The following is a 27127-nucleotide window of genomic DNA, read 5'->3' on the forward strand; positions in this document are numbered from 1 at the left end:
GTGACGGTAGCCCAGTCAGGCAAATTCTAATGTTAGCAATGACCTTCACCAAACTATATGTGTGTAACGTTATATATAGTATACACAGCTACTTTTCACATCTTAAATCTTCTTCCACACAAATTTGCTCAAGTTGTACAAAAATAAAGGACACTGACACCATTGTTTGCCGTTCAACTAGACATTTGACCCCAAGGCCTGATGACGCAGTCATGCATATTTAACACCCGGATATTCAAGTTTTCAACCTTTGTTTTGTGTGCTCAGGGGAATTTCCAAACAGTTCCTATTTCTGCTATATTCAACGGTGTTCTAATGCCCTCTGGAATATTTGTGTAAGCTACCAGTATCGTTCGGGATACGTCTATGCTCAAGGTATTTCTGTGTTGTTGTTTTTTCTGATGGACAGGTGAACATGAGGGTACGCTGAACAATATGTATGGAAAGCTTTAAAGGGAGGGGGGCGGTAATTTCTGCTCTTCAGCCAGCAGCATCTGTATTCAATACCTGCCAGTGTCAGTGTACTGTAGACTACTGTACTGTATACATGTAGTGACTATGCAATAAGGCGACAGTCAACGCCATATGACATCAAATTTGATATGGGGTGACGGTCAGCTTTCGGACGAGAGGTTGGGGGGAGAGGTATTTTGCAAGAATCCACTAGTACTAGCACTTGGGGACAGGCTTTTTAGCGAATGCCCACAAACGCCCACTCTGGCGAAGTCCGCGCTGCACGAATCTAATTTGTATTGCTCGGAATATATTCAGGTTCTGCTCCCATTAATCAATCCTGAGTTTCAAGTCAATCCATCGATCCAAAGTTAAATAAAACGAACTTGAAGATTCTTACCTGGCTTTTTAGCGAATGCCCAGCAAAAAATGCCTTCTTAGCGAATGCCCAATATATCAGCCAAAATATCGGCCATCGTGACACGGGCGCTAAATCTAACACCATAAACATGTTCAACAAGTTGTCCCCTGGATGTGTACTCAGTTTCCGTGCTGTACACGTCTGTAAAGTCACTTTATTTTACGAAATGCCCGCGGCACGTATACGGGGTAGAGGCCGCTGGTAATCTGTCCCAAATATGCAAATAGCCGCCATATTGGATTTTTACGTCCGGGGCCGTGGATTCCCACGCCGTGTATTTCGTAAAATAAAGTGACTTTACAGGCGTGTAAAGCACGGAAACTGAGTACACATTCAAGGGACAACTTGTTGAACATGTTTATGGTGTTAGATTTAGCGCCCGTGTCACAATGGCCGATATTTTGGCTGATATATTGGGCATTCGCTAACAGTAACAAGCCTTTTTTTGCTGGGCATTCGCTAAAAAGCCAGGTAAGAATCTTCAAGTTCGCTTTATTTAACTTCGGATCGATGGATTGACTTGAAACTCAGGATTAACAAGAGTCTTGGGACCCAAAATCTCCATGAAACCTTTTCTTTTATTAAACCTGTTCCCCCCATTCTATATCGCTTAATGGTATGACCCCCGGCCACATGTTGGGGGCTCAGGTTCCACAGTGACCCACTTTCGTAACAGCTGTTAGTAGTGCTACAATGGCCAAAACTGCAAATATAGATTTCCGCATTACTTAGGCAAATTAAGTCCAATTTGCATAATTTGCACTTCATTGTATACAACCCTCTCTAAGCTACTTGCCAAGTAAATAACATGAAAATCTGTTGCTCCTTTCTTCAGTTATTCTCCTTTGAAAATATTTACAAACACGCCATTGCAGTTCCAGTGACACATACCAGGGGGCCCAAAATCGACCTTGACCTTTCTCCTCCCAGCACCTACCCACATACCAAATATCATTTCAATCCATCCACACGTTCTTCAGTTATGCTGATTTTAAGCGTCCGGTGACACATACATACATACACTGTGACACAAACATACACACACGCGCACACGCACGCAAACACAATAACTTCGCATGATTTGCACTTCAGTGTGTACATCTCCGTCCAACCTACCTGCGTACCAAATAACATGAAAATCTGTTGTTCCTCTCTTCAGTTAAACCCCTTTAGAACATTTTTACAAATAGGCCATTGCAGTTCCAGGGACACAAACCAGGGGGCCCAAAATCGACCTTGACCATTCTCCTCTCAGCGCATACCCACATACCAAATATCATTACAAACCATCTACACGTTCTACAGTTATGCTGACTTTAAGTATCCGACGACACACATGCAAACGATTTATCTCCTTACTTATGCAAATTCGGTCTCATTTGCATAGTTTGCACTTAAGTGTGTACAACTTGGTCTAACCTACCTGTGTACCAAAGAACATGACGATCTGTCGATCCACTCTTCAGTTCTTCTACATTTAAGATTTTAACAAATACGCCATTGCAGTTCCAGTCACACATGCCAGGAAGCCCAAAATCGACCTTGACCTTCCTCCACCTAACACCCACCCACATACCAAAAATCATTTCAATCCATGTACAGGTTCTACAGTTATGGCGACTTTAAGCGTCCGGTGACACAAACATACACACAGACACCAAACGCAAGCAAAACAGTATCTCATGAAAAAGCCTTTTTTCATGGAGATAATTAATGGGAGCAGAACCTGAACATATTCTGAGCAAAAAAAAAATTAAATTCGTACAGCGAGGACTTCGCCAGAGTGGGCGTTTGTGGGCATTTGCTAAAAAGCCGATGCGCTAGCATGGGAGCGCCATTAAAAGAGTTCAAAGAGGTCAAATTCCATTTTGAACCGGCGGAGCGATTTTGGAATGTTCTGTTTTGAATGAGGTTTCCTTTGGAAGAGTCCCTATTGGATTCGGGACCCGGGTGAAAGTGGGAAAAGTCCATTTTGTATGGCCTCAGATGACCAATGAAACCTGTATTTGTTTCAGGGCTGATTGCACACTCTGCACTAGCTCCATGAGCGGAAAACAAGAACTATCCGTACAGCTGAGTGAGCACAATGGAGCAACAGGGCAGTGATACAGGTAGGACTGTTAACAGGGCCGAACCATTATGAAACATTTTATGTTTGAACATAGTGATTGCAACATACATAAATTATAATGTGTTTTGTCTGGATCGACTGTTCAGTTGTTCCAAAGAATGGGCATTGACATATATCAAACATTAATCGCGATAGAATTGATCCGATCGCCGAGTGGATTAATTAAAAGTACGCCGTGATTCGAGTCCGATTGAAGCACGCTGCGTTTCACAGAAGTATACTATGTAACGCTCGTTAAAGGTCATAGGTTGAGGTCAAAGCTTCGGCATCGCCTCGCTACAACAACTACAAAATGGCGGGAGTCCACCAATTTTTGATGATTTTGTAGCTCTGGAGAAGTCTGTAGCCGTGGAAGGGAACGCAATCGGCGGGCTATGATCGCAAGAAGGCGCCGTGAACGACAAAGGTTTTTGTATATTGACCTAGCTGTAGAACGATCCCCTGGAAAATGTCCTGATTTCGGTGACATTTTCTGAGTTTTGCCTGGACCTCCACCTTGCCCCAGATTCCGAATAGGACCTTCGTCTCATCGTGGCCCCACCTGCCTGAAGTTGAAGTGGCTGTATCCGTCTTGCGGGGCATTGTTGACGTTGACAAAACCGTGAGAATTGTTGACGTTGACAAAACCGTGAGACTGAGCGATCTGACGTGTGGCGTTTGTTTTCCCGCGCGATGCGAACTATGATCACAGTATACCCGGATGCATGACCTCACACCCCCGGAACCAGCCGAAATCCCCGGCAATTAATCGTGGTTTAATCGTGTTTAGCGTTCACACTCGATTTTCGATAGGATTGGATTGGATTGAATTGAATTGGATTAATCCTCCCCAAACTACCTCCGGAGATGGATAGAAAATAATCCAATCCGAACAATCCGATCGCGATTGGGAGCGTTCACACTGCAAAAAATCAATCGTGATCGGATCGTTTCTATCGCGATAATACGTTTAATCCGATTAAACTTTTGTGACAGTTTGTTGTCCAGTGCACTATATAGGTTTATATTAAACTTCGTATTTTGGAAGGTCAATCACATTTGCAGGCTTTGTAACCAGAAGGAATGTGGTAGCCTGCAGCTCAGACATTTTAGAAGGCGATCGTGATATATATATTTATCATCAATGGCATTTTGCAGGAGTTCGTAAGTACTTCTTTTTCATCAAAGAGAAGATCAGCTCAGATTGGAAGGACCTAGCCTTCCATCTTGGATTTGAGAAACCAGACTCCGATAACATTGACGGCAGAAACCGAGATGACAAGTCTCGCTGTATGGACCTGTTGGAGGGATGGCTCAAGCGCAACGGAGAGAGAGCCACCATAGAGGTCCTGATGGAGGCTCTGTCTGAAGCAAAGTTACAAAGTACTGTGGACGGACTAAAGAATAAATATGCTGGTAATAATATGGACCTCTTACTTATCTGTTATCTGTAATTTACTATCCAAAAGGTTTCTTCCTCTGATATGTAGTATCAATCAAATTTAGCTTTCGCTAGATCTTTATAAGTCATCAGTGCCTAGGCCTTTAAATTTGAAACCTCAAAAATGCGAGAAAATTTGTAAAAAGAAATGTTAGATACATGTACAAGGTACAAATCCCCAGTCTGTAGATAAGCCTTGAACACCTGATTGTTTTTAACTGGATTAGTTTTGGACACCAATATACATATATATCTATATATCAAAAACTGACACATCACTGTGCCATCTACTCTCTAGAGTTGGGTAAGCTGCAAACCTCAACTAGTCAGCAGAAGAGAAAGGAGAAAAAAGAAGGAAGAACAGAACGTGCAGAGGATTCTTTACTAGGTAAAAAATAATGTTTATTTTTTAGGACTTACAAACAATATTGTTTCTGTGTCTGATTATTTGAAGGTGTTTTAAGCCTATTCTCACACTGATGAAACTTTTTTTAATTGAAAGGTAATACGTTTAAACTTAAATGTTTCTTTTCAATTGCAGATACATTCCGTGAATCGGTAAAGAAGTACTATGAGTTGAGGCTGACAACATTTAAGCCTCTGATCTGGAATGACGACTTCACACTTACACTTTCCGACATTTTCACGGAGTTAGAGTTGATCCGCGGAAACCGACGTACTTCCCCAAAAGAAAGTTTCAGTTCAGTAAAAGAAAAGGGAGTAAAGAAACTCAATTCCTCCGACGACTTGTTCAACCGATCAGTCACAGGACGATCCACGGAACCAAGGTGCATTCTGATTGAGGGGGAAGCAGGAGGGGGGAAGACAACGTTTCTGTCCAAAGAAGCCCTAGATGCCGTCTCGCAGAAAACAGAGCTGGGCAGACGGCACGACATTGTCCTGTTGATCCGACTCAAGGAGGTGAGAGAAGGGGAGACCATCGAGGAGATGGTGTGCGACCAGTGCGTTCCCGAAACAATTGAAGGTGTTGGTCAGAGCAAACCCACAGAGTTCATCAGAGCAATCCTACTGAGGAACGAGCCTCGTGTACTCTTCCTCCTAGACGGGTATGATGAGCTGCGGCCTGAGGCCAGGGCAGCCACACAAGCCATTCCCAAACTGCTGTCTGGCAGGATGTACCCCAACAGCACGACCGTGATCACCTCCCGACCCTCAGCAGGAGTGCAGCAGTACGCCCGGCCAGACTGTCGTGTGAACATTGTTGGCTTCTCGCCTAGACATGTGAAGAAATACGTGCATCAGTATTTCACAATCACAGAACAAACCGAGCTAGCATCGGAGCTCATCAGAACTATTGACGGAAATCAGCTTGTTACAGATTTGATGCATACACCGATTTTCCTGACGTTGGTCTGTCTGACGTGGGAGGAAGACCCAGGTATGGTCTTCCCAGGCACGATGACGGGGCTGTATGACGACCTTCTGAAGTGTCTGACGGAAAAGTATTTTAAGCGGGAAGGAGCGAACATGCCAACAGAAGGAATAACTCAAGACGTTGCTGATTCAATACTGCAGCTAGGCAAGCTTGCGCTAGAGGCACTGCTAAGAAACGAGACTCTGCTTGACCTTACTGAAGTAGAGAGAGAAAACGTGAATTGGGATCTGCTTTCAAAGCTTGGTGTGGTATCCTTGGAAATGTCTGCCTCTAAACGGCACCCTAGAAAACAGCTGAACTTTTCACACAAGACGATGCAAGAGTTCCTGGCTGGGCGATATGTCGCTCATGCTCTGAAGAGCCAAGACATTGTTAAGCTGCTGCAGCTTACCTCCATAAGCAAGGCGCTTGAACACAGTAACTTGCTTCAGTTCACGTGTGGCTGTGACTCAGGGGCGGCACAAGCTGTGATGAAAGAACTGTGCAAGCTCAGCTACAAGGAGTTGAAAGACTTACAAGCCGATCAACTTGATGAGCTTGACTGGAAATCACCAGTACCAGTAACACCAGAGGTGAAGAAGTCAGCCGAAACTTACAGAAGGTTTGTTCTGCTCTGCCTGGGAATCCTGAATGAACGAAAAGAGCCGAATGTGCTACATGCTGTCAGTAGAGCCCTGCGAGTTATGATCATCAATCTCAAAAGACATAGTAGACAACATGCTGCCCTTAAGTATTACTTAGAACGCATACAGTCAGAAGACCTTCCAGACAGAATGATACTTTGCATAAGCTATGGTTATGTTCATGATGAGGTTATTCAACTCCTGGAAAGCACGTTTGTCCGCTCTATTCCAGGTCTGCGGTTAGACTTAAAGATAAGAGATGCGCCGTTCAGTTCACCAGATCAGACAGCCAGGTTAGTTTCTGTTCTGAAAAATATCCCTGGTCTGAGGGCGCTGGGCCTATTACAGACAGGACTAACACCGTCATCACTGCAGTCACTCGTGCAGGGGTACTGCCACATGTCTCTGTTGGAGGAGCTGGGTCTTAGTCATAATCCTGCCCTTGGTGATGCTGGGATGGAAGTTCTTCAGGTTGGGCTGTCCAGGGTTCCACATCTGGCTGTGCTCCGACTTGGGGAAGTCGGCATGACGGATGTGGGCATGTCATCCCTGGCCCCCAACATAATGCACCTGTCGGGACTGAGAGAACTGAATATACGTGTAAATAAGATCGGTTACACCAGGCCGGAATCTCTCACCACCGTTCTCTCCAAGTTCACCGCCATGCAGGTGTTGGACTTGTGTGACACCTGTATCAGCGCAACAGGAATGCACAAACTGGTCGAAGCATTGCGTCAGTTGACAAGATTGATCAATCTCAGCATCAGAGATAATAACATAGGAGACCCTGGACTGGAATGCCTGGCCGAAATCCTTCCCAACCTCACAGCCATGAAGGTTTTGATTCTTATGAACACGGCTATCAGTGACAGGGGCACATCAGGCCTGGTCAAAGCGCTTCCTCACCTGGTGGAATTACAGGTGCTTGACGTGAGCGGCAATAGAATAGGAGACTCAGGGATTGTCTCAGTGGTCCAAACACTCTGCCAGCCCAACAGTTTGGACATGGAACAAAACCCATCAAGTGAAAAGAGTCCGACCCCACCTCCTAACTGTAACACCACACTACGCGTGCTGCGGATCGGCTTCAACAAGGGAGTAACAGGAGCCGGACTAGAGAGGGTTGCACAGCTCATCGGCGCACTGCCGGCACTTACTGGGCTGGGCATGTCTGGTTCCTTGGTCAAACCTGCACATCTGTCTGGCACTGCAGCCATGGCTCTGGCCGAGGCTTTACCCAGACTGCCCGTCCTGGAATGGCTGTACCTGCAAGGCATCTCCATGAAGACTGCCGGGTTCCAGGCTGTGGCACAGGCTGCCGCGAAGCATCCAACACTGGAGAGGCTGGTGTGAGTACATGCTTCATACAACAGTTTCAATTCTGATCATGCAAGTCTACCTGCTAGCTATTTCTATCAGTCTGTTGGTTTCCTTCTCGCGACAAGAAGTTTTGAATGAGAAAAAAGAAATAGAATAAAAATTTGGCTCGCCCCTGAGGCGTCGCCAAAAATGTAGAGCTACAAGAATAATTTCGGGTAAATAAGAATATTGTGCAATTTTATCCATCAGACAGACACGAAAAATATTTTTTTCCGGTGACACCAAGTCTTAAAGATCTGAGTTCATACTGCCTTTGTACATCTTCACTCTTCGATCTGCAGGTACAGCAGGAGGGGAGTTCCTCAGGGAGCGGACACCAGTGCCAGCTGCTTGAAGTTGTTCTGAATCAAGTTGTAGCTATTCACTACGGCTCGTTGTGTAAGGGGCTGTGTAGATCCACTTCAATACAGTCAGTATTGTTTGCTACCTGTAATTTTATCCTATATGCCCCATGCATTACCGGTGCAAATTTGATTTTACGTATAAACGTCTCTCTATCATAGCTACATTTTGATCAGCGTTAAGCCTTAAAGACCAAATGTCATCATGCATTTTTGTTAAGTTTAAGCCAATGTTGATTTGATTACATGGATAACATCCACACCCTTTCAAACAAATAAGTTTTTGGTCATACTGTAAATCGTAAAAAGCAGCTGCAAAAAGAGAACATACATGCTGTAAATTGCACAAAAAGATTTCGGAAAACGATATATTTCGGATACTAATGTCGTAGAATGCCAAAGTCAATTTCAAATTCTTCTTTTTGGTCACTGTTGGCAACGAACCACGTGCCTGTAGATGAGAAATACATAGTACTTGTATATATGTATATATTCAAGCATTTAAGCTAAAATTGACACAACTGTGGCATGTTCGGCCTGATTTCATCTAGTTAAAGGCACAGTAACTATGATTCTATGGGCACTTTGTAAAAAGTAGTCAAAATGCCCACTTCCAGAAGCAGTCATTTTTATGCAATATTCTATATATATAGATCGTTGCAATGTACCACTACAAGTGGACCAGCCCCTGCTGTAGGGCTTGCACAGCTGTGTGGCTCAAGGGCTATAGAAACGGAGAAGGGCGCCGCTCTATATACACCATATGGTGTGGAAAGGTCGTTACCTTTTAATTTGTCTGTACCAATATGATGTTATTGGGAAAATGTAATAAACTCCGCCTGCCATGTGTAGAAATTGGCCATTCATTATTTGTGTCTGAAGTTGTACATGTATGCATATAGATGCTAAAGCTAAATGTCTAAAAAGAAGAAACAAGAGTCTTAGGACCCAAAATCTCCATGAAACTTACTTTTTTTATTAAACTAGTTCCCCCCCCATTCTATATCGCTCAATGGTATGACCCACACTGTCTGGCAAGGGGGGAAGTGACCCACTTTCGCTATAAATAGCTACTGACAGGCGGGGCGCCACAATATACAATGGACAACACTGTAAATATAGATTTTCCTCATTACCTATGCAAATTAAGTCCAATTTACATAATTTGCAGTTCATTGTATACATCTCTGTCTAAGCTACCTGCATAGTAAATAACACGAAAATCTGTCGCTCCTTTGTACGGTTATTCTCCTTAAAAGATTTTGACAAATACGCCACTGCAGTTCCAGTGACATATACCAGGGGGCCCAAAATCGACCTTGACCTTTCTCCTCCCGACACCTACCCACATACCAAATATCATTACAATCCATCTACACGTTCTACAGTTATGCTGACTTTACGCATCCGGTGACACAAACATACACACACGGTGACACAAACATACACACACGCGCACACACACGCAAACACACTAACTTTGCATGATTTGCACTTCAGTGTGTATATCTCTGTCCAACCTACCTGCGTACCAAATAACATGAAAATCTATTGTTCCTTTTTTCAGTTATTCTCCTTTAGAACATTTTTACAAATACGCCATTGCAGTTCCACTGACACATACCAGGGGGCCCAACATCGACCTTGACCTTCCTCCTCCTAACACCTACACACATACCAAATATGATTACAATCCATGTACATGTTCTACAGTTATGCTGACTTTAAGCATCCGGTGACACAAACAAACACACAAACACCAAACGCACGCAAAACAGTATCTCCATGAAAAAGCCTTTTTTCATGGAGATAAAAAGGGTCCAAACTTACATGTAGTTTCAATTTGCACAATTGTCACCTTATTACGTCCAGTTCTTCCAAATCTAGCTATACCACAAACTCATGACATTAAATGTGCGTCTCCGGGATGACAAGACCACACCCACATATCAAAATATCAACCAATCCCACGCACAGCTGCAGCCATGTAAATTACAAGCCCATTGGTAGGTATTCGAGTACGCATGTGCGGTGTGAAAGAGAATGCTTGTAAACAGTTGTCGCAGTTGTTGTCTCGATCATTGTCTCGATTTGCATAACAACGTCCAGGCGTTTTTTTTTTAATGTCTCAGGACCCTTCACATTTGACACTGCACATGCGTACTCGACTGTACGAATGAGCTTAAAAAGCGTTGCAACGTTAACCTTATTCGAATGTTCGGCGGCACACACGTGACATCCTACCGAAGCCTCGTACTTTGCGGTTCGCAAACCCACATTGGGAGCTATCTATTTCGGCTCCTGTCTCACAAAAAGATTTCTATTTGCTCTCACCACCACGTGACCCCTGCACCCGCTTTTTATGTACCCAGAGGGTTGATGATTTACAGGGCTCTCGCGAAACCTGTTTGGCTTGAATGAGCACTTAGAAAGACAACTTACGCATCGCTGTGTTTTCAGCTAACGTTAAACGTTTTCAGTTTGAACCTCGTGTTGCGGAGATGGATGTAGAAAACGAGGGACGTCGTATTCTTGACATTGCCGAGGGTTTCATGAAGTCACAGGTGAGTTTGTTGCACAGTTGCGAGGGGCGGGCCAAAAGTCGGGGACCTCACCCGGTCACAACGGGCGTTAACTCAAAGTTTGGGACATAGCTATAAACCATAAAGCCTTTCATCTACGTCCATTAAAACTCAAATTATATTATAATCATTTCATAAGCTTTGCTGACAGCGCTCTTTTGAAAATCAGTAGGTCACTGAGGGCAATAAGAGGTAGAGCTGTGATTAGAGCTGTATGAGTCATTTCTAATGCTCCCCATGCCATGGAATCTAATGACAAAGACAGTGTTTGATTAGGACTGTACCTGAAAGAAGTGTGTAGCTAACTTTGAGCACAGAGAGTTGACCTGCATACCTCTAGCTCTGGTTGCAGCCCAACTATCCAATGCCCATGCTTTTTTCTCTCTCTCACCCAACGATTCTGATTGACGTGAGGTATGGTGAACATTGTGTACCCAAGAAAATTTGAGTTATGGTCCTCGTTGATTGGACTTTATGAACAACCCTCACCCGCTGTGAGCACTTGGTACAATGCACATTGTAACTTATTTTCTATTCTTCGGGAACAGGTTTTGTTTAGCAGCCTGAAACTGGGCATCTTTAGCCTTTTGGAAACATCTGGTGCTCCTATGACTGCTGGAGGGATATCTGAAGCCATCGGAACCGATACCGATGCTACCAGAAGGCTGCTTGATGCGTGCGCAGGACAAGGTCTGTTGGAGAAGGTAAACGTGGACAAGGAAACAGGTAAGGCTAGAGTTGTACGTTCCCGTTAATTTGTGACTGTAATTATTGGTGGTAGACAAACACAAATGGTTTGTAGATATAGGGATTCAAATTACATTGCTATACGATCCAACAGAAATGTTTTTTTTTTTCGAAAGGCCTGCTTGCCTTCCTCTGTCGTACTCTTTAGTGTTCAAATGGTGTTGTTTAGGGTTTTACTTAGTGCATAATGCATACAAATGCATTCATTCACAGTGAAATACTACCTGGATCATACCAAATGTAACCTAAAAACCTATTGAAATGCTCATTGTCAACAGGTGTGGCACGTAGCCCTGCCGATGTTTTATTTGCCAGCAACGGTTGATGATCTATTTGCATAATTATCTAACATTTGTCAGGAAAAGGTGACACGCTCTTCTTGTTCTGTATATGTGAACACACCATGTTTACAATCGCAACCATATTTGTAGTCCACAAACAATACAAAAGGTTTCTTTCGGACAACGCAAATGCGGTAGTTTGTAGTGGTATGATGCAAATCAGGTCTTATGTAGAGCACCGGTACCGCAAGGTGATCTGTGCATTGAAAACAATCTGTCAATCACAGACGGTAAATTTCCCCCCTGGGCACCGAGATCGTGAAATATGGTCACCGGTAAAATTCCTTGAATATCAACTTTAACTTAGGGTCAATCTAGTAAGTTCCTTGTTTCATGTGACTTCATATATATACTCACCGATTTCTATCTGTATATACACGGTGGAAGAAAAAAACAAGACAAAAACTTTGAGCTATCGTCATATGAAATAATTCACAGTTTGTTAACGGTGACAAATTGTCAAAGATGTACCTTCTATGACTATGAATCTGTACGACCTATCAGCTTTCACTACGTATACTTGCACTGAATTTAGACCAATGCTCAGGCCAGTCACATTGGTAACTACCTATCTGTATCCATCTATCTGTCTATCTATAGATTAATTGATCGATCATCTAAATAGACAGGTTATTACGTCACATAGCTGATCAAAGAGGCACGATCTGCCCTTCAAACCTAGAGCTCTGAATCTGTTCAATAAGAGCTAACCTAATACTATGCAATTGTAATAAACTTCAAATCTACCCAGCCTGTTTTGGAGCGACATAGCGATGATCCGTTTTAACTGCTTTTGATATGTTTGTTCGGTTCTGATATGTGCGATTGTGATTTTGATATGTAATGTAACGATTTCAATTATTGTAACTATCAATATATTTCATGTTGAATTTTATGTTAAACATGCAAATGTACATAATAGTTGAATGTAATAAATCTGCATCTGAATCTACACATTGAGCAACACACTTTGGTTATAACTTATTTTGATGCAGGTGACGGAGAGTACCAGTTATCAGCAGGCAGCAGGGCGTTCCTGATGTCATCAAGCCCGACAAACATGACGGGCTTTGTGAGTCTCCTGGCAGACCACTACACGTCTCCATGGCAAGACCTGACACAGGCCGTGAAGGAAGGAGCCGCTTTCTCCACTCGCCACGGACTGGAACTGGACAAACCATTCGAAGATGTTTACAGGTAAGATTGATAGTTGTATACAGTAGACCGAATTGTTTGAAATTAAGTCCCAAACTGCTTGTTGAGATTTTCCCGTGATTTTCTCAGATTGACTTCGGATGGGAGACAGTGGACACATATTTCGGGGTTGAGCCTAGGATTGGGTTGTGGCAGCCGAGCTTTAAAGCCCGGGGGGGGGGGGTGCACCGACTTTCACTGCCACGTTTGAGATCGCAGTCTTCACATCAGCGACACCTACAGTAGCTGCAATGCGAAGTAGAACCATTCAGTACGGAACCTAAGGAAGATGAGGCTACTAGGCAACAACGGTTTGTTTACATTTCTATGTACAAAGAACTTATCCAGTGATTTACCAGCCTTATCTAACCTACGGATTGTGTAAACCAGCAATGAAATAGACTTCACCGGAGCCATGGCAGGAGTACCAGCCGTTTTTGGAGCGAAGACTGCTTCAGCTTTCGACCTTTCGGAGTTCAACAGTATCTGTGATGTTGGAGGTGATGATTTCTTCATCTAGAATATTACGTAATCACAATTTTACGATTCCTAGACCTCTACGTATGCGTAGATCTTTTTTTAGATGTCAACTTTCTTGCTTATAACAGTTATCCAGTTACGATTGTTTACAAATGGTAGGACGCACTAGTACTGAAAACATTGGGCCCCTTGAGGAATCTATTCGTTGGTAGAATGGAGCTATTTCACCGCCATGTTGGTGTCGTTGTTTGCATTTCACTGAATCGTACCTCAAACAGAAACAACATTTTTATGTATTCTCCGTGTTCTTCCAGTGTTCTCTTCTACAACCTAGACATTCAAATCATTCAACAGTGGTTATCTATAATGGTCAGAAGATCTTTGAACATTCAAAAACCCCGGAATTTCGATTCATTGACATTCTAGTAGGGACGCCAACGTGGCGGCGGACACAGCGATGACGTCACTTGCAAACGATCTACAGAAATGAACCCTGGTTGTATCCATTGCTTTACAGGCTGCACCGGACCTCTTGCCTACCGCCTTGCTGCTGCCTATCCAGAGGCATCTGTCTCGGTATTTGATCTGCCTTTCGTGATCAAGCTTGCCGAGGACAAACGCCCAGCCGGTGACCACATCGAGCGGGTATCTTTTATCCCAGGTAGGCCCAAATTTGAAGGAATTTGTTGCAATTTGAGTCTTACTTTCCCTCTCCACATTTAAATTCGTCAGTGACATCTATGGCGACACGCTCAAATTTGTCACTGACTGACGAAAGGCAGTGGATGCTACCTGAAGCGGCTGACCGTTTACAAATCTATACGGTTGTCTGAGTAACTGTTATAATGTGTATGTAACAATCAAATAGTATCATCTTGTACCTGGATGTCCAACCTTAAACGTTTTAGTACTCAACAAATTTTCGCTCGCTAGATAATGCTAACCTGTAGTTCAACCCAGTCAAATAGATGAAGCTGAGACCGTCTCTCCTACAGCCTTTTTCATGTTTGAATGACCAATCACTTATAGGACACGTGACCTCATCAACATTCTTACCGCCGTTACGTGTGTTTTGGTTTTGTAACATCTTTTTAATATTTCAAAGGATTAATCTAGAAAAAAAAGTTGTAGTCCTCTTTCAATCTTCATAAAGCAACGTTTCCGTTCTAAATAGGCGACTTTTTCGGAGATGATCCTCTCCCTGCAGCAGATCTGTACGTGTTGTGCCGCATACTCCACGACTGGACTGATGATAAGGCTCTCAAAATACTGACCAAGATTCACCAAAGTCTCCCTCCAGGTACGTAGAGTTGATTATCTGGTGTGGTCTGGACCTTGGCAACTAAAACTGTATCATCATATAGCTAGAAACAGTCATCCAATCAGATGCCCGCATTTTAAATTTGATTTGGAGATCGAGATACTATTGGCCAGCCAACATCCGTGGGTCGCTACGCTCAGCGGTTTATTAGGTGGTTGTAGGAAGTGAGTAGTAACCCTTTAATCACTTCCTTCAGGGGGAGGGGTGTTGATCGCTGATACATTGCTGGAAGACGACAAGACTGGACCGGAGGTGAGCCACAAGTACGACCTGCACATGATGCTGGTTGCGGGGAGCGGGGAGCGATCCGGACAAGAGCTCAAACGGATGCTGAATACGGCTGGATTCACCGAGGTGGTCATCAGGAACAACAGCTATCCATTTGGTCACATTCTCGCACGTAAACAACGTGTGTAGGACCAGGGAGTCTGTACCTAATTACAGCGTGTTCAAAAAAACAACAACAAAACTAAACTGGCTGGGTGCAAATCTATCTGTAAGGAAATAAGGATGTCTGAAAATAAAACTAAAACTCTTAAGAGACTCTCTAAGTCAGTCTTAAGATCGTATGAGCTATACCAATAAATCGTGTAATGACTGAAATGTATACTGATGGTAATACGTGTAATAACATCGATATCTGAGATTCTCTACATTTCAATGGACGGCTGCTAGGGGGGTGATTTTCAGTCAGGCTATGCTATCAGACTATCTAATACTTCACTCTTTACAGAGCTGGGACGAAGACAAAGTTCGGTCTACAGTAAATCTTGACATGCCATACAGTGTATCTTTCCGGTCCTTTCCGCATAATCATGTTTCAGTTTCAATACGGCTGCTTACGAATCTGTCAATGTTCACAACAATCGACCCACCCATGTCTACTGCTGTACAATACAGGGTAACACGATTGTCATTTGTAGGCTCATAACTCAGAGAGTTGACCATTTCCCTGCTGCCCAATTCTGTAACCAATACTCGGAGAACGAGGGGCCAAACGGCTACTTCAGTGTTTAAGATGATGCAGTTAATTCGGAAACTTTTAGCTAGCCCAGGGGGAGAATGTGATACCTTTGTTTGGATAAGTTGTCCTACAACATTATCACTCAAGTAAGTGACAGTTTAATTGATCATGTTGTCGACTAATTACCCACTGCAGGTCAGCAGACTATCTGAGAATAACAATAGAATATTTACAAACTTCTGTCACTGCAACAAGTCTTCGGAAATGATGTTTAGATGAATGTAGGTGACGCTTCTACGCGCGGTCACGATGTTACATGGTCTCCTCTCGCGGTGTCTAGAAGTTGATCCTTTTTATGTCATCTAGTGTTTTTGCACAAAGTCTTAAAGGCCTTCCTAAATGTACGTGAAAACGTCTGAAACTGTTTGGGAAAGTATTCACTGGTTTTAAGACAAAAATCCTGTATATTATATGTTCGTATTTTTACATGCCGGGAGTATATACCCTATCAGAGCCTAATCTGCAGTACCGCTCCTGACTTGTTCAGCACATCTATACGTAAAGGATGTACAACGATCGTGGTTGTGGTTGTGGTAGGGAGGGTGTTTACTGATGTATTGACTTTCTTTGCCTTATTCAAAAGATGGCTGTGATTACTTGTAACCAGATGAGGAGAAAGTGACACTGTCTCAAGTATAAATTTTGATTAATTGGCTTGCAGTAACGTAGCGCTACCAGTTATCGCACGCTATCAATTATCATCCACTTTGGGTCATGCAAACATGTCGAGGTATACTGTGTAAAAGCCAGTCCCCATGAGCAATAAAGAACGACATAAGTATGTTCCATAGCAATGGCTCTCCTGTATGCAAAGCAACGAAATGTGTTTACATCCAGCGACACGACAGAATAAACTCCTGAAGTCATAACAACAAGTTACCTGGACACCGCGCACTTCAACAGTTTTTATAACTAATACAATAGCTAATATGTTTTAAAAGTAGCTGACATTAAGCCTTTCTTCGTTATTCAAAGTATCTGGTGTTCGCGGTTTGAAACTCTTATATTTTATATAGCTTATACTGTTGACGACATCGTTGGGATGAAAACAAATGAAAAAGATATTCTGACTATCCATGTGATCTTGATTTAAACCGCTTGTTTTTTTAATATCTTATTTTCTTGAACATTGGATGTAAGGTACATGAAAATAGCATGATGTCATAACTATTGAATCTGATGTGTTTTCATATTTAACTTACCAATGAGGAGGTAAGGGTGTCGATTTGTATTCGATTGATAGACAAGGGGTGGTGTGTGGTGGTGTGAAAAAAGTCATGCAAACCCTTCGTGCGGAGGGGGTGGGTTTAGGAGTGTTGATTTGAACCCTTGTTTGGATTATTATAATCTCCGTAGCTGGCATGTTGGCTGATAACGTGCTATTTTCTGATTGTATATTACAAATAAGCCTGCTATGGTCTCTAGGCTTATAACACCTTAACACCACGGTATCAACTGGGCATAGCTCATTTGGCCGACGTTCGCATGAATTGTGACGCCGGCTTAAAGGGTTAGGAAAATTTTCGGGACCGAGAAAAAGCGGTCGCCATGGCCAGGTGGTCGCGTTGAAGAGGTGGTCATCTAGGGAAGTTTGACTGTAACACCACTCATAAAGACAAACAATCAGTTGTATAGTTATATATATTTTTTAATCAGAAGATAAGTAACATGATAGCATACGTTCTTGTACCCTGTTTCTGACTGCATGTCAAAGTAACGGGAGGCTTTTCCTCATTCAGTGTTACAGAAATGATTACATCAGCCCTTTTGTACTATCAAGTGGAAAGTCAGTGTAAATCTAAATTTTTCATAAAAGCAGCTGTGCGTCATATCACAAAATGGCTTTGTCTTCACACACATTTCTTGATGTGCTAGATTTTACAGCTGTCGGGCTACATACACATGGAACTGGTTCAGACCTATGCGTACTGGTTATATTAATCAACACAATATACGAATGTTGGCCGTTGGGTATCACAAAAATGGCTAGTATAGCATCTAGCCATGCTATTTGTTACACTATCTTGTTCTATCCGCAGTATAAACGTCAAACATACCAAACCTTTCAATGTTGTCATTGTTAGTTACATACATGATGGTGGGTTATCATATTCATTTCCTTCTTAATTTGCTGCATGTTTTTTTTAGCAGTTCCAACATTTTTCAATTAGCGGCACTTCATGATTCAGGGGAGAACCCATTTGACATTACTACTGCATGCTGCTCTACTGTCACGGTACTGTAATGTTACTGTATGCTAATTTCTGACTTGTGTGTTGTGACGATCATTAATTGAAAATGGACAAACACCAAAAACAACTTCGGTTTCAGTGCCTCAACAGCTTTGTACTTCAGGACCACAGCTGCATTTGCAACCTGGCACTCTCTCAGCCCCACCAGAATGATGTCTGATGCCCTTTGACACAAGCGTTTCTGCCCATCAAAGCACATAGCCTCCAGCCTGCCATTCCTAACATCTCTGTACTTGTTGCAAAACTGGGGCAGTCACGGGCTAATTCTTTTCTCCATACGATTCTGAGGTCTTTTTTATCATTCTTTTTTTTTGGGGGGGGGGGGACTCGTCTTTTGACGAAATGGATAATTGAAATGGGACCATATGGGAACTTAAATAACAGAGAGGAGGAAAACGTAGACGGATGGCCAAAATGTAGGAGCTGGATAAAAAGGGTCGCGGCTGATCATGAGTTACATCTTAAACAGAACAGGGACAGATGGGTTGGAGTGGGAAGGGACGGTGTGGGAGGGGCTTAAGTCTGTGGTGACCAGGGCGTATAGTCGGGGAGGGGGGCGTACGGCAGGGGAGGATTGGTGTTGTCGAGGAACTGTGAGATGGGCTGGGAAGGGGCGGTGTCTGAGGCGGGATAATAAGGGGCGGCGGTGGGGTTCAGTGCAGAAGGGGTGGAGACGGGAACAGAGGGGGTGGACTGGGAAGGGGCGGTGTATGAGCTGGGGTAAAAAGGGAGGGCGGTGGGGTCTAGTTCACTAGGGGTGGAGACTGGGACAGAGGGGATGGATTGGGACGGGACGTCGAGCGTCCAGGGGGGGTAATCAGGCAGGGGGACATATGGCAGAGGGGGGTTGGTGTTGTCGAGGAATAGGGAGGTACATCCGGGTGGCAGAGGGGGGTGGATATGAACATAGGGGCAGACGGAAGCGGTGGGGTGCTCGGTGTCAGGATGGGTGCGGGATCTGTGAAAGCAAGAATCTCATCATGAATCAGCTGTGAAAAAAAAGAAAATCAATATAAAAATGTAGAGTCTTCAGCAAACTCACTGACATTGCACTATGTTACTTTTGCTTTTCAGTCTAGTATGCAATTGATTTTTATGAGATTACTTGCAAAGCAAAACAATATGGATTACAAGAAGAATGAAAGACATAGATAAATTCGGAATGATTACTATTCTTGATCTAAATCTACCTAAGACATCTAAAGGGCTTGACTTCCTTTCTGTATGCAATACTAGGAGTTGAATTGTCCAACGTTTTGGTAGATGAACGGATTGGACGACTCAAGAAAGAAGATGATTTTGTTGTTTGGTGAGATGTGAGAAGCTTGCGGCAATGTTGGAGTCGTCTATGACTAATTTACCAATTTTAAGGTATTTTGGACATATTGACACAAAAAATGTACGGTATTTAACGCTACTTCACCGAAGTCCGATAAAACCGAGTTCCTTCCGATAAAATCTAATTGAAACCAATCTGGCAACACAATAAACAATAATTTTCTGTTAGATGCCAATATCATACATTACCTTTGTCACGCTGTATGACCCTATACATGTTATATTTGCTGCTGATACCATCATGTTATTGATGCTGCATCTATCATATATCACGTTTTTAGAAATCCCGTATAACGTTTGGTAACATAAATTCGCGGGGTACTTAAATTCGCGATTTTTTGAAAACGGGGTATTTAGGGATATGTGCTAGATGCAAAATCAGTTATAACGCCAGCAATGTAAACCGGATAGACAAACGTATTCAGAACACTGGCTGAAAAGCTTCGATAACCATGCATTAGAAGTTGGCGACGTCAAAAACTCTCCGTCCCTTATTGACAGAGTCTGGGGGCTTCGTGGGAGAATCACACTGCACGGTTGTTCGCTGGTTTATAAGACAAATGTCACATCTCCTGCCTGCTAAACACAATTATTTACAAGACAACTTATTACAATCTCTTTTGCTAACCTGCAACTGGATTCTAAGTGTGATCAATCATCAAAACTCCTCTTTGTTGCTACAACCTACGGCCGTGTATTTTCCCGCCGTCATATTATTACCCAGAATCCTGTCGTCAAGCAGACGACAAAGGTTTGTGAGGAACACTTTTTTGTCTAAATGTTGCGTGTGATAGTGGACTGAAGACGATATTTTCCTCAAAGTTTGCTCCTAACACAACAAGGAACACATGGACATAGTAGTATAACCATTGCTACGGCATCCAGCTAACTTTTCATGAATAATGTACACGTTGCCATGACGGTGGGGATCGACTTTGAGTGACGTTCTACCGACTCAACAAACGGGATGTTCCCGAAGGCCTGCCAGTGTGTGCGGTACGGCCGTTTTTTCGTGTATTTTTTACTTGGACACGTCTATATCCATAGCACTCTCCTCAAGCCAAGGATGGAACGAATAGCTGCTGTATAAAATGTAATTAGCGGTAATATATTCAAGACGAATCTTCTCTCCCGAAATAATGTTCACACCTGTCTGACAACACCGTCATTGTGCGTGCGGCGGACGGTAGTTTCAAGTTGAAATATTATGGTGTCAGCACGACTAGAGACAAAATCTACCATATATATGATTAGTGCAAAGATAGTACATGATACTGACAGAATAATAGAAAAAAAGATGGTTTATTGTTCTGCTAGATTGATTTTAGTCAACCATTATCGGAAAAATGGCGAATTTATGTTACCCAATGTTATATGTTACCCTGCGAAGTTAGGTGAAGTAGCGCTACCTATTCTCTCGTTAATAGGCAGTTGAAGTTCGGGCAATATTCCTACCGTTCAGTTGGAATCCTGTTGTGATGTTGAGTTCTGTTTGGGCCACCACGTTTTCAATCACTTTGTTCAGAATATCTGTATGTAAAGAATATAAAACATTTTTTGTTATAGTGGTCGTGAGGTTATTACTGGTATATTGACTTAATTTGCCTTATTCGAAAGATGGCTGTGATTTACTTGTAGCCATACAAGTGTCACTATCTTAAGTATAAAGTTTGGTTAATTGGCTTGCAGTACAGAAATAGTGCCGAGAGGTTTGGTACAAGTTATTAAGTATACTGCATAAAAATTCAAGTCAAACAGTTATGTTCAACATTTTCTGTGGCAAACGTAAGAAAACGTAGAAATATCCTGTCTTTCACAGGATTCCAGTACATTTACTTTGTCTTTCAATTACGCAAGAATTTCACGTCGGCACTTCAAACAGAAATGTTGACGCCTTGCCGGTCTTCTGATTGATCTCCAAGCAGTTCTACCAGTGGCAATGGCAGTATCCAAGGGGCAAACACTATTTGGACACTGTTTTTCCCTTTGGACACTGTCATTGCCACCGGCATGTCTGCTTGGAGATCGAGTAGAAACTAATTTGTGCTAACGTATGTTCCCACAGTTTTCTTCATACTCGGTAGTGGAGGTGTGGTTATCTGAGCACGTCCCAGTACATACCGGTAACGACGTCGACGTCTCCTACCGAGGACGGGACATCGGTTGAGTACGGCACTAGTGGCTCGGCGGGGACGGGCGGTGGAGCGGTGTCCGTGGAGGCTACTGTGAAAAGCGTCGTTTAGCGACATTGTCAAAACTGATTCTCCTTTCCCCGAAAGTTATAGACCTTAAGCTTGTTTTCATTTTTCCTCGAAGCCTGCTTTGTGAGGCATGCCACAACATGTGGCGTACACAAACATGGGAATATACTGAACAAAACATTAGTATGTACCATTCTTCCTAAGTTACAGTTAAATGTCTATTTAACAGACTTTTACAAGAATCTCTGCCGGTCTACAATGTGTTGCAGAGGAAAGTCTAGCCAGAGCTAACCTCCACCACATTACAATCTAGTTGAGGCCGTTTGATGACCTGATATAAAGTTGTATTGACTATTGACATATCTCAGAACTCACAAAACTCACATGTGAAATTCACCGTCGTTGCTAGACTAATAAAACATATAACATATGCATATAACTTTAAGAAAACATTTTTGATATTGGGTCACGTGACTTAGAGATACTGAATAAATTTAGGCATATAATTCCGTGTCTTCAATTCAAACTTGAGGCTTTTAAAATACAACTCAGTGAGAACACAAAAAATAACGTCCTTAGCAGCTCATGCTTGAGGTTACCTTTTCTGTACTCCTCTTCTTCGTCATTCGTCTGTTTCTTTCGGTTGATGAGACCACAGGTACACAGCGTCAAAAATGCTGACAGCAACCGTGATGCTCTTCCCGGCTTCTTCTTCCCATTGAGAGACTTCTTCTCCACAGGGGAAGACGGTTTCGGTCCTGCTTTCTTCGCCATGTTGCTCAGAAAGTGAGCGGTACAGACGGGGAGTTCTCGAACATCAGATGACAAAGGAGTATGTGGGGGACACAACACATCTCGTTAGAACTCAAGCTAAAACTCTTCCAAGTTTATGTTATACCCGTGATACTTTATAACGCCGGGACATGGGGACTCACCGAGCAGCTTGCGTATAAGATTGACTCATGGCACCGGAAACAACTGAGACGTCTAACAGGTCACATCTACCCCAACTGCATCAGCAACGTCAAGTTGTACAACAAGTGTAGAACATCACCACTACAAAACGAAGTCCACCGTCGCAGATGGTTTCTCTTTGGTCACATTCTCCGTACGCCAGAAGACTCTCCGCCACAGAAAGTGCTAAACATTGCATTCAGTAAAAAACTTACACCGAGACAAGGGAGGCCCCGCGAGGGGCTCCTAAGCAGCCTCATAGATGACTGTAAACTGTACATGAAAATGAACATTAGAACGGAAACCCACGTACTGAAATACCTCCGAAAAAGAGCTAGAAACAAACAGGATTGGGCAAAGATGTACACTGATTTGGTCAAATTGTAATCTCAGCACATAGATATATCGATTTGACCAAGAACAGTCATTATTATTATTATTATTATTAGATGACAAAGGGAGAACAATCGGAACGTTGGACCAATCAAAATAAAAGAACGTCGGACCAATCAGAACAAACGGAACGTCGGACCAATCAGAACAAATGGAACGTCGGCCCATTCAGGTTGCGATTGGAAATGTCAGATTAGTATCTTTGACCTCGACGCCAGACTCCAAAAATGAAAGGTGTTCACAGAATACTTACTTTTCTAATTACGGGTTAAAACCCAGACTGTAACATTCCGATCGAGTGCCATATAAATGCATGTAAAACAGATCGTCAGCATACAATTATCGTCTTGTCGTTTTTATATCTTCCTTGATTTGCATACACTGTCATATGATTTCACTCCACTCTTCCAAAAGATCCCATCTACCATGTATCCAAATTCCACTTCGCTGCAATATTTACTTTTCTCGCAGGGCAAGCTTAAACCCGAGCTTTTTGAGGCGACGTCTCTTCCTCTGTTACATAAAGTTGGTTTAGGTCAAGGCAAACACTGATTTGAGCAATGACCATGACGACAACGAAGCATCGTCCAGCGACTAGCGACATTACTCCATTCGAACAATTGAGCAATGACCATGACGGTACCGAAGCGAAGCCCAGTGACAGGCGATTGTACTTCTAATTCTCACTGAATAACGTACCATACTGGACGGCGCTTCAGTACCACTATGTTCATAGCTCAATTTAGATGTTGCCTGGCTGAAGTACCGTCATCCGTCACTGGGCGGCGCTTCGGTACCGTCATGGTTCCTGCGTGAATTAGATATTGTCCGACAGGAGTATTGTTACTCGTCATTGAGCGGCGCTTGGTCATGGCTAAAAATAGACTTTGTCTGGCTGTAATACCATAGCCGGTCAATTTGTGACGCTTCATTACCCTCATGTTCATTGCATAAATCAGTTTTTTCTTGGCTGAAGCCAAATTGAAACCCGAATCGCACAACTACCCCTCTGGGGTGATGCTGTCCTTGGTACTGAAAACCTACTTCAATTGTTATTAACAGTTCCAGGATTACACATACAACCACTTGCCAAAGTATTTCCCCTTGTGGTTACAAATGTAAAATTTCTACCTGTACGGGATTTGGTGCAAGGAAACCAGCAATTTAGACTCTTACAATAACTTTTGGCAATTACACTTAAGTTTAATAAAAAAAGCTAACTTGTAGATTGAAGATTGGTTGTCGGTGTACATACACTCTATCTTTCCGCACTTGTACATCTATTATTCATCAAGAGGATTTATTGCTTATCATGTGATAAACTGCTCTGTGTGTTCAACTACAACGTCCATCATCAATTAGATTTTTGACCGTTCGCTTACATCAATTTTGGGGTGTCCAGAGGCTGTAATCCACAAAATCAAATCAGTGTTGCCCTAGCTAAGTATTTAATTCTTAGACTCCTAGATCGTAGCGATTTGCATTGTCATTACACTCTAGAACTAGCGCCTACGTTACTTGGTCCAGTACATTTTGGAACTTAGTTGGGTAAGAGTATTACAATATATCTTTATTTACCGTGTATACAGTAAAGGATAATCTCAATGACAATTGGCATCTTATCACCAAACAAAACGTGAGACGCAACGAAGCCACATTGCACTACCACTAGCTACTTGAAAAACATCATGCTTCACCTCCATTGAGGATGACTGCTTTACCTCTATCACCTAACATTATTTGCATAATTCCAGATGTATCTAACAGCTAGGTGTCTATTGAGACTTCAACTTGGCTCCACTTTTACAGCAAATCGTCCTACAGAAGAACGAACAGCTGTACCACACGGTACCCAGGACAGCTGAACAGACGCCAAACAGGAACACAGCCACGTCCAGCAGGTAGTACTGGTACCATGGTAGCTCCACGGCGCGTGCGCGGAGATGGGGTAGTCGGCCATGTTTGATGACGTGTTCTATCCACCAGACGGCCCGCTCCATGGGTGACTGGGGTTGGTCACGGTGTAGGCGGGACAGGCGGATTGCGGTCTCCCGGTAGCTGCGAAATAGGACATAAAACGTAGAAAAACTTATAAATCTAATTATTGAGTATAAAGAATGTTTGCCTGCGTTTACCTCACATATAGTATGCAAAATCATATTTCACAAATGTGTAAGGATAACGTTGCTGTTGCAAATAAGTATATCCGTACACAATGTACAATATAGGTATGCGTGTGTTTAGTTTGTTTAATGTGTACCAAACCCTGCACCGCCCATGAAACATCAGCAGTACCTGTTGTTGGTGACAACATGAAGAATGGCCTGGTACAACTGTTCGGCGGTGACCGTGCTGAAGTCCAACTTCACCCCCAGTCCCCTGGCCACCACCCGGGCGGCGTTGGCGGGCTGATCCCCGAACAGCGGCAGACAGACCATGGGCACGCCGTGGTGAAGGGCCTCGTACAGTCCGTTCGATCCAGCGTGAGTGATGAAAGCTCGGGTCTTTGGGTGGGCTACGACAAACACAGTAAGAAGCATTTAGCAAATTGTCCGCAAATGTAATACATAGATTATAAAACCTTATTGATAAAAAAGTCCACGATCCGTAGAATGTCTTCTTGTGAATTCATAATACCAAAGCCCTCACCATAGCAAGGGCTATAACATGAGCAGACAAACAGAACCAATAAAAACAATACCTCTCGTTGGAGCTGAAGCTCCTTCCCGGAGGTAAAGGTACGGGCTCAGGTCTATGAATGCGTTTTTGAGATAGGGATTTTAAAGTGATCAAAGTATATCATACATAACTGCTGTATTCCCCTTATTGCGTCAACTTTTAACAGCTTTGTCTTATAAAGATGATCTTACCGATCAGGTCGTTCTGAGGCAGCCAGGCCAGTAGTTTGGTGTTGTTGCCCAGACCGGTCGGCTTCTCTCCCAGGTACCGCCACACCACCTTCTGTCGGAGTCGGGCGAAGGCTGCCGCGAAGACTTCTCGTCTCTCCGTCGACATCGTCTTGACCATCGACCCGAAACTGACTACAATCACTCCATCGTCTCCAGAGCTCTGGACAAACGCTTCCATGTCCTGTGGAAAGATGAATCAGACATACTGGTGAATTTATTCGACGCCCACCATTGTCGAATTAAGCTGATTTGAATAGAGCGTTTTTCCCGACAGTTCCTATATGATACATGTATTTGCGGCTCGCGGGTAGTAAAAGAACTCACCTCAGAAAGGGGGTGGGGGCGGCGGACGTTCAGTCCCCCAACCTGAACCATGTTAGGCATGGTGGGACGAGGATAATCCAGCACATTGTCGGTTCGACAATAAAGCCACAAGTCCGTACGTGACGTCACGCTCTGAATGGTTTCTTCCTCACCAATGTACTTATGGACCAGTTCATCATAGAGCCTACCCGCAACCCAAGGTGAAATCGTGCTATCAAGAGTAGACAAGACAATGTTCTGAAGTCGTTGTACAAAGGTCATATCATCGGTAAAATCGGTAGCTATAGACGGCACGTACGACAGAGGCAGCGGTACACCGGTAGCTTTTTCGTCAAGTAAGTAAAGCTCTACAAGGGTAACGGCGATGTGGGGGACACGGATGTCTAGATGGGCTGAGAGGATAGCACCACACGGAAAGAAGGAATCAGAAATGACAACACTGCACTGGGATGTTTTCAGTCGATCCAACAGGTTTCTGTCACCCAATAACACGGAACAGTATTGTTTGGACTCTTCTGAATAGCCATCGATCACTTCAATAAATTTATAAAGAGACAATACTTTAGCCGAGGAAAACGCTTGGTCTTGCATATCCTGGAGCCTTGTATGGGTTCCTTTGTCTTGGAATGCTTCAAACTGAAAGTCAGGCCAGTCTGTCCGCCGTTTTTCTACAATGTCCTCTGAAACAACCACAGTGACGATATGACCTTTGTCCACCAAAGCACGACCAATTTTAGCCAGAGCCATCCAGTGACTGTTGGCAGTTGGCAGAGGTACCAACAGAACCTTCTCTGCGCTGCTCCTGTGTCTGATCAGAAAACACAGGAAAACTAGCAGGATGACGAAACATCGACGCTTCGGCCCAGTTCCCATGTTGCTTGATTCTTTCCAAATTTTGTGAA

General features: G+C 43.3%; 3 protein-coding genes and 1 long non-coding RNA gene across 4 annotated transcripts; 2 read left to right on the forward strand and 2 right to left on the reverse strand.

Moving 5' to 3' along the window:
- The first annotated feature begins 173 nt into the window (after nucleotides 1-173).
- Nucleotides 174-9016, forward strand: LOC136428483 (NLR family CARD domain-containing protein 4-like). The gene is made up of 6 exons (XM_066418035.1): nucleotides 174-375; nucleotides 2890-2985; nucleotides 4143-4400; nucleotides 4724-4813; nucleotides 4967-7793; nucleotides 8106-9016. The coding sequence occupies exons 2-6, from the start codon at nucleotides 2961-2963 to the stop codon at nucleotides 8167-8169; spliced, it is 3264 nt and encodes a 1087-aa protein (XP_066274132.1). The 5' UTR covers nucleotides 174-375; nucleotides 2890-2960; the 3' UTR covers nucleotides 8170-9016.
- A 1401-nt stretch (nucleotides 9017-10417) lies between these two features.
- LOC136428484 (probable bifunctional dTTP/UTP pyrophosphatase/methyltransferase protein) lies at nucleotides 10418-16936 on the forward strand. The gene is made up of 7 exons (XM_066418036.1): nucleotides 10418-10729; nucleotides 11296-11473; nucleotides 12831-13032; nucleotides 13420-13529; nucleotides 14027-14170; nucleotides 14684-14809; nucleotides 15027-16936. Exons 1-7 carry the CDS (start codon nucleotides 10667-10669, stop codon nucleotides 15245-15247), a joined length of 1044 nt encoding a protein of 347 aa, XP_066274133.1. The 5' UTR covers nucleotides 10418-10666; the 3' UTR covers nucleotides 15248-16936.
- Nucleotides 16937-19017: 2081 nt separating this feature from the next.
- On the reverse strand, nucleotides 19018-21648 carry LOC136426753 (uncharacterized). Its single transcript, XR_010754345.1, has 3 exons — nucleotides 21566-21648; nucleotides 20900-20974; nucleotides 19018-19064 (listed from the first exon to the last, which is right to left on the reverse strand). It is a non-coding gene; the product is annotated as an uncharacterized lncRNA (long non-coding RNA).
- A 2132-nt stretch (nucleotides 21649-23780) lies between these two features.
- Nucleotides 23781-27127, reverse strand: LOC136426967 (UDP-glucuronosyltransferase 2C1-like). Its single transcript, XM_066415686.1, has 4 exons — nucleotides 26226-27127; nucleotides 25863-26082; nucleotides 25281-25507; nucleotides 23781-25151 (listed from the first exon to the last, which is right to left on the reverse strand). The coding sequence occupies exons 1-4, from the start codon at nucleotides 27096-27098 to the stop codon at nucleotides 24768-24770; spliced, it is 1704 nt and encodes a 567-aa protein (XP_066271783.1). The 5' UTR covers nucleotides 27099-27127; the 3' UTR covers nucleotides 23781-24767.

This window comes from Branchiostoma lanceolatum, chromosome 2 (genome assembly GCF_035083965.1).
Source record: "Branchiostoma lanceolatum isolate klBraLanc5 chromosome 2, klBraLanc5.hap2, whole genome shotgun sequence".
NCBI classification, from domain to species: domain Eukaryota; kingdom Metazoa; phylum Chordata; class Leptocardii; order Amphioxiformes; family Branchiostomatidae; genus Branchiostoma; species Branchiostoma lanceolatum.